This window comes from Oncorhynchus clarkii, chromosome 5 (genome assembly GCF_045791955.1).
Source record: "Oncorhynchus clarkii lewisi isolate Uvic-CL-2024 chromosome 5, UVic_Ocla_1.0, whole genome shotgun sequence".
Classification (NCBI taxonomy): domain Eukaryota; kingdom Metazoa; phylum Chordata; class Actinopteri; order Salmoniformes; family Salmonidae; genus Oncorhynchus; species Oncorhynchus clarkii.
In genome coordinates, this window is record NC_092151.1 from 39,202,312 (window position 1) to 39,214,562 (window position 12,251).

The 12,251-nt window shown below is 40.7% G+C and overlaps 1 protein-coding gene across 2 annotated transcripts in view; it reads left to right on the top strand.

Moving 5' to 3' along the window:
* Nucleotides 1-12,251, top strand: part of LOC139408802 (retinoic acid induced 14) — a 42,515-nt gene that overhangs the window by 14,808 nt on the left and 15,456 nt on the right. For both annotated transcript variants that reach the window (XM_071153142.1, XM_071153143.1), the window contains exons 3-5: nucleotides 3,442-3,572; nucleotides 6,674-6,762; nucleotides 7,355-7,419. In XM_071153142.1, the coding sequence (XP_071009243.1) occupies nucleotides 3,442-3,572; nucleotides 6,674-6,762; nucleotides 7,355-7,419 (285 nt within the window). The remainder of the gene's footprint in view (nucleotides 1-3,441; nucleotides 3,573-6,673; nucleotides 6,763-7,354; nucleotides 7,420-12,251) is intronic.

Sequence of the window (12,251 nt, forward strand, 5' to 3'; positions counted from 1 at the left end):
TACAACACCAACGTCAGATCATCCTGACAGTATAACCCCTTCACTATTTAGGAGCTAGAGTTCTACAGGGAAGAAACATGTGTTCACTAATTGCTACCACTAGGCTTGTGTTATCTAATACTGTAAGATATGCTTTCAGTTTGATTTGCTCAAAGAAAACCAGTTGGCTGAATCCAAATGCCCTCTATTACCATGTATGGAAAGTTGGAAACCAATCACAGATTTGTTTTACCTATTTGTCCACTTACCCACGTGAAACAAATACTACAGTACTTACTACATAATTCTATACTAAACTGTAGTAGACTATAGAATACTATACTACACACTGCAGTATCCCTCGATCATGTGTAGTACTTACTATAGAATGTTGTAGAATACTATAGTAAATACTAGAGTATTATCCGCAAAAAAAATCACTGTAGTAAATAGTACAGTAATGTATACAACAGTCCACAAAAGCACTACATTAATTACTATAGCATATACTACAGTTTTCTTTTACCAATTTTAGACAATAATTAAGTGTAGACTTTAGATTCTGCAAAAAGAGATTACAGTGAATACTACAGTAAAGTCCGCAAAAACACTACAGTATTTATTTAAAAAAATATATATAGTATTTTTTTTATGTGGAAAGTTATGTGTGAGCTGAGTTTATAGATGATGAATGTGTCATACCCTGCTGTGTGTACCAGATCAGAACAGTGCATCTTGCCGGTGTTGGGTAGGGTAAGGTTTGGTATTCCCGGACTGTCTTTGAGCTGGTTTCTGTTACAACATTCCCAAAATAGTGATAGAGTAGAGGAGTGTCTGACCCCTCTGCTCTTTCTGCAGCTCATCTATGCATACCTGAGGTCGCAGGTCTCTTCAACAGGTCCCCTTCCTCTGCTCACGTGTCAGTGTCAGGTAGAACCCATAAGAACTAATAACATAGCTTCAACGTAAACCTGGCTTTGAAATAGCTTTGGAAAGGACACCATGGAATAAGCACCATCTCCTACCGTCCACATACTGATGTCTGATAGACATCTTGACTTTTGATGACACTTCTATTGTAGGATGGCCCTCAAATAAAACAGAATTAATACTACCTACCAGGCCAGACAGCTTTACGTGCTGCTCTGAAGGAAACTGAGTACATGAGTCAGTCACAAAGCATTGGTCCGGTTTGTTTTTAGTGTGGGAGGGAGTGCTAAAGCCTCTTGACTGGGGGAGAGTTCTCAGTGTTATTTTCCTCCCTGTTACAGAGGCGGACTGTCAGACTGATGGATAGTCCTCCTCTTGCTTGAAGAGTCAACTTTCAGAGTTCCCACTCTACTCAGTCACCTCTCTCTCTCTCTCTCTCTCTCTGCGTGTACGTGCACACAAGTGCTGAGAGAATGGATACACGTTCTCCCTTCATAACTCTCTCGTTCCAGACGGAGCCTCCCATCATCCTAACAGTTAAGCCAGTGCCTTAACCCTCCAAAAAGATGGACGTGAGTGGGTGGATGGCTGCTATCATTGAGCATGCCAGGCAGGTTAGGGCAGAGTCAGTGTGGCCTGGCCAGCCAGTGACCTCCCATTATGAGGTCAGACTGGAGCCCTGTACGTCTTGACAGTCAGTCAGGATTACAGATGAGGGCAATTCGTTGTTAAAATGGACTGTGGCAGAGTTAGAAAAACAATCCTCCCTGTTTTGGGACATTAGTCATTTTCGGGACATTTCAACCATTCCCGTGGCCTCATTTATCAATGGTGCATGCGCACAAAAATACCCTAAACCTTTCGTGCGCTGGTTTTCCCGCAAAGGTTCGTATTTATCAATGCTGAACTTGAAGGGAAAGTTTGCGTATTTCCACGCACTTCTTAAACCATGCTTACGCACGACTCCTAGTGGTTTATCAATTGTAATAATGGTAAGCTAATAAAACAGAGTAGTGGTGCATTTTCTATTGGTAAGAAGGTCGCATAGCAATGTCGCATAATATAGGATATTTATTGTACTTTTATTATATAGGCCTAAATCATAATCATATTGCTGGGCATGTATCCTTTTCTCACATGACTGGTTTATACACAACAATTAGTAGGTTACCATTTATCAATCGCTCATTCAATAGTCAACCATGCTCGAAAGTAAAGGCCGTTGGCCTCTGACAGTATGGGTAGGGTACAGTATTGCTGTGCGATATAGGAGCTCGAGTCTGCGCAACATAATAAATATCCTGTTTAATCTCAAAACCTATACCAAGGCAGGACATAGAAACACAATCATTTATTGATGAATAATTTTTGTTAGGGGGGCTTTTTATTTAGTACATTTTTTATTTAGTACATTTAGATACACAAAAGTATTGAACAACAATTCGTATTTTGCATAACGTCTGCACTGTAGCATTTACTTTTAAAGTGTTCAATAGACAGTTCATTCTGCAAAATTCACGGCCAGTGTTTGGCAGTCGCTGCTAAACAATGTCACTCGCTAATTTCTCGAAAAAAGATCACATTTGACAAAGCGCTTTAGAAACTGTCATGACCCAGTTCCAACATCTTCAAATCATACAGCCAATGAGGGGATTTATGTTACCATAAAACGCTAATGGAGGGCGTTTTCCAGGCGGGGTTGTAACGCGAGCGCAGAAATATAATATGGCTCTGATTTATCAATGAAAACATGCGTATATGTTGAAAGCGACACTTTGGTAAATCTCAATTATTTGTTGCGCACGCAAATCTAGAATCTCCATGTACGCCAGAATTGTGTTAGAAATGTGTGCACGGTTGATAAATGAGGCCCCTGGGCTCTGGTAAAATGAATGCCCTTGTAAATCTCTGCAGACAAGCATTTATTTGAGCAATTGATTTCATGATGTAGGAGCAGAGGGAAGCTGGCTCCCCGAGGCATTGTGTTTTCACAGTAATATGATCCAGTGGACTCAGGCAAGAAAACATGGGATAAGCCTAAGGTTTCGAACTGAATGAGTGTCATGCAGTATAGCCACGGTCATCAGGCCACGGTGGCCAAAAATGTGTTAAAAGTGAAACAATCTTCTCTTAATGGCTTTGAAACAACCTCCTGGTGCAGCTTGTCTAATGCCTTTAAACTACCCTAATGCCTTTAAGCTATAATGGAACTGTGTTCATCAAGTTATGTAATGGGGAGTTCCCTACTTAAGGATTAAGTCTAAATGGGATTATCACCTAGACTAGAGGTCACCAGAGAGACACGGCTGGCCGCGTTCACATGCTGAATTGTGTTAGCTAGGTTCACTGTGGAGTAAAACCAACCAAAAGCTATGACGTCTCTTATCTTTTATGCTAATTGTCTACAATGGGTAAGGAACTGTGGTTTTTGCCACACAGGATTTGAACAGTAGTGGGAGGGTGGTAGGTACATTAAACTCTGTGAATGAGAAGCATTAACCTCTGATATTGTTTCCTTCTCTCCCTCCTCAGGCCCATGAATGGAGCAAAAACGACGAGCGCCTCCTGGCAGCTGTGGAACATGGGGAGGTGGAGAAGGTGGCCTCTCTCCTCACCAAGAAAGGAGCCAGCGCGGTCAAACTGGACAATGAGGGAAAGTCAGCGTGAGTATCGAGGGTTGAGGGATGGTGTTGAGCCACACACAGATAAGAAACAGGGAATTGGGACAGCTTGGATATTTAGGAGGTGGGTTTTGCAAACTGAATTTAAGGACCATTTGAAATATGAGTATAGTCATGTTTGTTGTTTAAATCAATTACATATTTGCTCATCTTCCCCAGACCATCTACAACTCCAACACTGAAACTGTTTCAGTGCAGAATAGAAGTTGCAGTATGTGGATATTCCCCCATAGTTCTATGATGACACATCCTACAATAGTTGATAATAATGGAATTGGCCCCGGGCAACTGTTTGACTCAATAAGCCATAGCCCCTGTCACCAGTGGAGATGCTATTGAACTGAACTGCCCTAGATACCCCGTTGAATGAGGGAATAAGTCATCTGGAGCCAGAGAAGGTTTAGGTATTATCATGGTTAGAGAAAGTTAAAGAAAGTCATGCAAATCACTGGTTCTGAATTAACTGCAACCTGACAATGAGTTGCTAAGTATAGCACCATAGAGATGTAATTGTATCTGTACGAGCATCGCTGTCATCGTATATCTCCTTTCTTCCTCCTTTTGTCTATCTGTTTAGCTTTGCCCTTCCTCCTATTCCATAATGAATATGTGCTAACGTCTAAATGGCATCTTTTGTTACTCATGATGGGGGAAATGATTAAATTGGTGAGCTAATGATTCATAAAATGCACCCCACGCACTGTTTTGGCAAAGCCATTCCTGTGCCCTTCTCTCTTTTCATGTGTACAAACCTGTGATCGCCTATTGAACATGATATAATTCCAATTGTATAGAGTAGGGCATGGTCTCCTTTGTGTTTAACAATCTCCCAAATACCACAAAGCGTGATTGTGTCCTGATATTGTCCTGATTTCTATAGGCTCTGAATGGACTTGACAGCCATGCTCCCACTTCCTAGCTGGACCAGATAATGCAGAGGGACCGTGTTAATGTTTGACCTCTTTCTGACAGTTGTAGACAGAGCACCACCACCAGAGACCAGTGAAAGATGACACCACTGACCTAAATATATTTAGTCATTTACTTTGAGGGAGATATGCACACACCAGCCAGCCACACAATTAGGGCTGGGAATTGCCAGGGACCTCACGATACGATATTATCACGATACTTAGTTGCCGATACGATATGTATTGCGATTCTCGCGATTCTATGTGTTATGAATCGTAAACTGTGATTTTATTGCGATTTGATGTCCCAAAAATATTGCTCACTATATATCTGCTGCAGAGAGACAAGAGAAAGAATGAGAATGAGTTTTGATCAGTCCGGGGAATGAAAGGGCTGAAAACATGTTGGCTCACTATTTAAAAAGAAGATGGAGAACAAGCTATGGGATGAAAACTACCAGAGTTTTGGCACAGGTACAGCTGAATACAGAAACTATTTGACATTAAAAAACACCTACGTAGCCTGATAGTTACATATTGCAATATTATTTTTGGACCATATTATATAGACATTTGACTCCAAGTATCGATTTGTTATATATATATATATATATATATATATATATATATATATGTCTATATAATATCGTCCAAAAAATAATATTGCAATATGTAACTATCAGGCTACGTAGGTGTTTTTAATGTCACTTATATAAAGACACCATTGTTTACATATCTGACCTTCCCATGTTTCCCAGAAGGACACACACTGACTGGCATGGCATTCCCAAACAGTCAGTGTCACCATGGAGATACTGGAGACTTCTAATTTGTACATAATGACTGGAATGGGTGGTGGTGTTGGTGCTGGTGTCTGAAAGCACGACATCTCTCATTATTATTATTATTATTATTATTGCAAAACACACACAGACAGATAATCACGTGATAACTCCGTTTGTGTGTGTGTGTCCTCTGTAGCCTGATTTATTAGGAAAATGTAACTCATTCAGTTCATTACATGACGTGTAACTGCAAGTCATTGTCTTAAATTAATATTGATAATATCGTTTTCTAGGAGTTAAATTGTGCCCTTCCACTTGTGCTTGTTATCATAAATGAATAATAATTTATTGACCTAGCAATTGATGTCCCGAGGAAGTGTAATTGGTGTTGAAATGGGGCTCACCGTGGAAGCTGTTGAAGAATGCTTAATTAAACATTCATTAAAAATGAAACGGACTATTCTGGCTGTGCCAGGCATATCAAACATGTTAGTCAGGCAAGTGTGTTTGATTAATGCCTTTCCATTCTGAGGGTAATTCATTTCAGCAGATACACTGTGTAAGCTCAATTAAATAGTCTAGACACTTAACTTATCTAAACACTTGCTTATCTAAATGTTCCAATATTAGATCATCCATGTTCATTACAAAAAAAAATCTGTGTTCTTCCAAAAACAAGTATGTGAAAGAAATGGTCTCGTTATCTCTTCCAATTAAAATCACAACTTTTCACAGCAGAACGGAATTATTAACAGGTGCAAACACACTTGGATGATTACTCAGTCTGACTACTTCAATATTTCCCTCACACGTCCTTAGATCAGTCAAAGTCATTTGGAAGAAGTGCACCAGAATGCTTGGAATCTGGAACCTGCTATGCGGTTTCCTTTTTCAAAAAAAAAAAATCATAGTTTTGAGGAAGACATCCTCTATTGCGGTGGTAATTGCTCTGTTGTCGTGTTCTTGAGTTGAACGGTGCTAGAGGCCGTGCGTGTGCGCGTGTGTGTGTGTGTGTGTGTGTATGTGTGTGTTTGTGTATTAGCTCTGAGTCTGCTTGATGGCCTGGAGCAGAGCTCATTGATCCACAGCAATGCACTCCCCCTGTTCTAACACCACATTCCGTAGCACCGAATTCAAAAGTCACCTCCCCACTTAACCTTCTCTTGATGGCCAGTGATAATCATATTGACAGATCACATTGGTGAAGATTGAATTGTAGTGTTGTTGACACTTTGTTTGCTTTTTGTGTAGGGAATTGAAGTATTTTCTTTCTTCACAATTGATTGCTGTATTTTCTGTTTATTCCTCCAATGACATGTTTAATCTCCACTGTACCATTCCACTGTGTTAGACTGATCATCTCGATATGCTGTCTCTCCTCGTACAGTCTCCATGTGGCTGCCACCCGTGGTCAAACTGATTGTCTGGCAGTCATCCTGGCCCATGGAGTGGACACATCAATCATAGACACCTCAGGTTAGTGGACTGCATTCCTCAGGGTTCCCCAATAGGTGATTTTTATTTGGCGCCTTGAGTTTTCGGAGCAATTTTTTGGTAATTTATTTCTGTTGTTGGACATTTAAAGACTGTCAAATCACCAGGAAATCATTTTAACGTGATTTAAAATATGTTCCCAAGTTTTTCCATGCATAAATAGAGGTATAAATCAAGGTTTGAAATAATTCAGTTTTTCTCAAATACTATATCTGTTTGGGATTTTTGCGCTCAATTTGTAGTCTACAAATGATTTATAACTATGTTTTGCCACCCCCACCCACCCCACCCCACACATATGGCTGAATTGGGACCCCTGACATACCTTGTACTGTGCCTGCCCAAAGATCCAGATTAATAATTTGAGGCAGAGCTACTTACATAACATGTGAATATCTCCTGAACATAGTGTAGGTGAACATTCACCTGTAGACCTAATCTGCCCAGAAACCTTTCTCAAGTATGATTCTACTGCTAGTGGTTACAGATATAGACTTGAGACCAGCAGGGAGTTGAATTAAACTGAAGCTGCAACGTAAGATATCTCACCTGGATGTATTTTTTTCCCCTTCAGGTTTTAGTGCTTTACACCTCGCTGCCAAAAACAACCATCAGGAGTGTGCCAAAAAGCTTATACAGGTGAGATGGAGCTACTGAATGAATGAAACTTCAAATGTAAATGTTGACTGATAACTCACTCACTGGCTGTATCGGATGAAGCCATTGATATATTCTCCAGTAGTTCATCATTATCACCCTTATGTATGGGTCATGTGTATGCAAGCGAGCTAAAACAGTTGTGCTTTTTGTTGAATCCCAATTTTAAAAAGAGTCTCTCTGACCATTGTGAAGATGGGTTCACCGAGTGACTGTTGTGTTCTGTCTGGTGGTTCTTCGGTCTGTCCTAGTGCATCGGCTGACCTAACCCCATGACCTCTTCTCTATCCTTCACACAACTATGATATGACCTCAGTTCAGCCATGCGTACGTCCACACAATAAAAGTCTGTTAATGCATCTGCAGGAGCTTGTGGAAATCAACAAGTACAGTGGATAGCTTGTTCAAGTCTTGATGTAGTGAAATCAGAGATTTCTGTGTGCATGAACTGTTGTTAGTCAGTATTTTTTTATATGTCATACTTGTGTACGTGAAATAGGATTTTATGAAGCTGCCAGAATCAAGTCTACACCACAGTGTGCATACAAGATAATACTTGGCCATTAATCAGAATGGCTGACTCTTACTGTAATATGATCTGCGAGTCAGTGCTAATTTCATCAACAATAACTATGATGAAAATGACTCTGCAAAACATCTTTCAGTTGTGCGGTCTGATTGAACTGATCTGCCCCGCTCTCCCACACAGCTCCCAAGCGGTCACTTCAGTCACACTTTTGAACTGATGTGAAGCCAGCACACTTGACTTGTAACTAACCTCAACTAGAAACAATGTTTACTCTCTCTCTTACTTTAATGTAGGCTATTTTTGCCTTGATTGCATCAGAAGCTCTATTTTCCCATGTGCTCTGTTTTTCTCTAATCTGTGTTGCCGCTCTTACACATTGGTCCGCAAATGCTATTTGAGTTTGCTTTTTTCCTATAGTGAAAAACTAATGCTATTTGAATTAGCTTTTTTCCTATAGAGAAAAACTAATGCTATTTGAATTAGCTTTTTTCCTATAGTGAAAAACTAATGCTATTTGAATTAGCTTTTTTCCTATAGAGAAAAACTAATGCTATTTGAATTAGCTTTTTTCCTATAGTGAAAAATGAATGCTGTTGAATATTAGGAGTGCAGTAATACTTCTAGCATTTTTGTAAAGCTCAAATTCTCCCATTTTCAAGGAAAACCTTGAAAAATCTGAGCTGTAAATTTTTGAACCTGTGGCCAAGGGAATTATTCAGAACCCTCGACTTTTTCAACATTTTGTTACGTTACAGAAAACGTATTAAATGTTTTTTTTCCCCTCATCAATCTACATACAATACCCCATAATGACAAAGCGTTTTTAGAAATGTTTGCAAATTTACATAAGTATTCAGACCCTTTACTCAACCCTTTGTTGAAGCACCTTCGTCAGCGATTACAGCTTCAAGTCTTCTTGGATATGATACTACAAGCTTGGCACACCTGTATTTGTGGAATTTTTCCCATTCTTCTCTGCAGATTCTCTCAAGCTCTGTCAGGTTGGATGGGGGGCGTCACTGCACAGCATTTTTCAGGTCTCTCCAGGGATGTTTGATCGGGTTCAAGTCCGGGCTCTGGCTGGGGCACTCAAGGATATTCAGAGACTTGTGATGAAGCCACTCCTGCGCTGCCTTGCCTGTGTGCTTAGGGTCATTGGCCTGTTGGAAGGGGAACCTTCGCCCCAGTCTGAGGTCCTGAGCGCTCTGGAGCAGGTTTTCATCAAGGATCTCTCTGTACTTTGCTCCGTTCATCTTTCTCTCGATTCTGACTAGTCTCCCAGTCCCTGCCGCTGAAAAACATCCCCACAGCATGATGCTGCAACCACCACGCTTCACCATGGGGATGGTGCCAGGTTTCCTCCAGACGTGACGCTTTGCATTCAGGCCAAGGAGTTCAATCTTGGTTTCATCAGACCAGAGAATCTTGTTTCTCATGGTCTGAGTCCTTTAGTTGCCTTTTGGCAAACTCCAAGCGGCCTGTCATGTGCCTTTTACTGAGGAGTGGCTTTTGCCTGGCCACTCTACCATAAAGGCCTGATTGGTGGAGTGCTGCAGAGATGGAAGAACCTTCCAGAAGGACATCCATCTCCACAGAGGAACTCCGGAGCTCTGTCAGAGTGACCATTGGGTTCTTGGTTACTTCCCTGACCAAGGCTCTTCTCCCCTGATTGCTCAGTTTGGCAGGCATCCAGCTCTAGGAAGAGTCCTGGTGGTTCCAAACTTGTTCAATTTAAGAATGATGGAGGCCACTGTATTCTTGGGGACCTTTAATGCTGCAGGAATGTTTTGGTACCCTTCCCCACATCTGTTCCTCGACACAATTCCTTCAACCTCATGGCTTGGTTTCTGCTCTGACATGCACTGTCAACTTTGGGACCTTATATAGACAGGTGTGTGCCTTTCCAAACCACGTCCAAGCAATTGAATTTACCACAGGTCGACTCCAATCAAGTCGGAAACAGGATGCACCTGACCTCAATTTCGAGTCTCATAGCAAAGGCTCTGAATACTTATGTAAATAAGGTATTTCTGTTTTTTGATTTATTATACATTTGGAAAAATTCTAAAAAGCTGTTTTATTATGTGTAGATTGGGGATGTCTTTTGTATTTTATCCATGTTAGCATAAGGCTGTAACGTAACAAAATGGGGGGGAGGGGAGTCAAGGGGTCTGAATACTTTCCGAATGCACTGTATGATTAATTATGGCTGCTTTTGGTTACACTCTGCCACAATATCAATGTTGCCAGCTAAGTTATATGAGGAGATAGTAAGTGTAGTTGGACACGGCTATCTGAATGTGCACATGATGGACGTTGGAGGTAGCCAAAATATTCATTATTTAATAGAAGAAAAAAAATGCACCGACTATTATGTGACTAAAATGGCTGTGACTACAACTAGACTAAAATAGTTTTAGTCAACTGAAACTAACAATGGATGAAATAACTCTAATGTGACAAAAAATCTAAAAAATAGCTGCCAAAATGAACTCTGCTGTGAGTATGTCTGTATGTACATCATCAACTTAATGCTAATATCAGTCCTTCTTATATATTTGTTTTGTAGCAGCTGAATTCAAAGCTTCAGTGCAGCAATTCTGTACTAAAGCTGTTTTTGTAATCGATACGTAGCCTATCAACAACTGAGGGAACTATTTTCAGTGGGTTCATTTTAAGTGTCTCTGTGAGATTGAGACCATTTTCCAAACAGTTGGGAAGATGAAGTCAGATGTAATACATATCCTTCCCTCTCTCTGGTAACGCCTGTCACTTGAATGGCCAGCTAAGCCACTTGCCCGTACAGATTGACTTGACACACTGTCAGAAACCTGATGCAAGGGCACTCCCATTAATTTCAAATGAAAATGAGTCTAAAAAATGGCTTACAACGGTGCCTAAAGCTCTCCGGCTTAGAGTGGGACTGCCTGTCAAAGTGTGCCCCTCTCTCACTCAGGGAGAGCAAGGCAGAGCTAAAGCGAGCGCTGCGTCACAAGGTTATGCGCCCCTCACTGAGCGCTAGATAGAACTTTGTGTTCACGGGTTCACAATTGGACCTTTTCTGAGGTCTCAGCCAAGCAAGCAGGAAACAGCAGCCCACAGTGGCTTACTGCACGTGCAACAACACGCGCATGAGGGAACTTCTCATAAACACAACACTGTCACTGACCGTTTTCAAAATATACTGAACAAAAATATAAACACAACATGTAAAGTGTTGGTCCCATGTTTCATGAGCTGAAATATAAGATCCCAGAAAACGTTTCTATGCACAAAAAGTATATTTCTCTCAAATTTTCTGCACAAATTTGTTACTGAGCATTTCTCCTTTGCCAAGATAATCCATCCACCTGACAGGTGTGGCATATCAAGAAGCTAAATTAAACAGCATGATCATTAAACAGGTGCACCTTGTGCTGGGGATAATAAAAAGCCAATCTAAAATGTGCACAACACAATACCACAGATGTCTCAAGTTTTGATGGAGTGTGCAATTGGCATGCTGACTGCGGGCATGTCCACCAAAGCTGTTGCCAGAGAATTGAATGTTCATTTCTCTACCATAAGCCGCCTCCAACTTATTTTAGAAAATTTGGCAGTGCCTCCAACTGGCCTCACAACCTCAGACCACGTGTAACCACGCCAGCCCAGGATCTCCACATCCGGCTTCTACACAAGTGGGATTGACTGAGAAGAGACAGCTGATGAAACTGAGTATTTCTGTCTGTAATAAAAGCCCTTTTTTTGATTGGCTGGTCCTGGCTCCCCAGTAGCTGAGCTCCTCCCCAGTCATGTGAAATCCGTAGATTAGGGCCTAATGAATGTATTTGAATTGACTGATTTCCTTATAACATAACACACCTTTTATTATAGTCCTATTTTCAGACAGTTTCTCTTTCAGTCCCTTTTTCTATAGCCTAAACCAAACAGAAAATGCGTGTGCGACACAACAACACATTCAACTTTAGTGCGTGAAAAAATGTATACTGAAGCAAACATTTTAACCACCGTTTCGATAAAAACATATCCTCATACCTTTCTGTCATGTCAACCATCCATTCAAATAAAATAATTCCACTTGTCCGCTTGGCTTTTGTCTTCATAAACTTTCAGTATCTCTGTCTCGAAACTAGGCTAGATTAGCTACCCCTAAGGTATGCGAATATTTTCTTATCTAAAACGTGGGTGAAATTTGCTTCAGTATATATTTCTCGAGTGACTATAGAACTATAATAAAAGGCGTGTTGGGTGATGTGGTAAAGACGGATGTATTTTGAAAACTGAC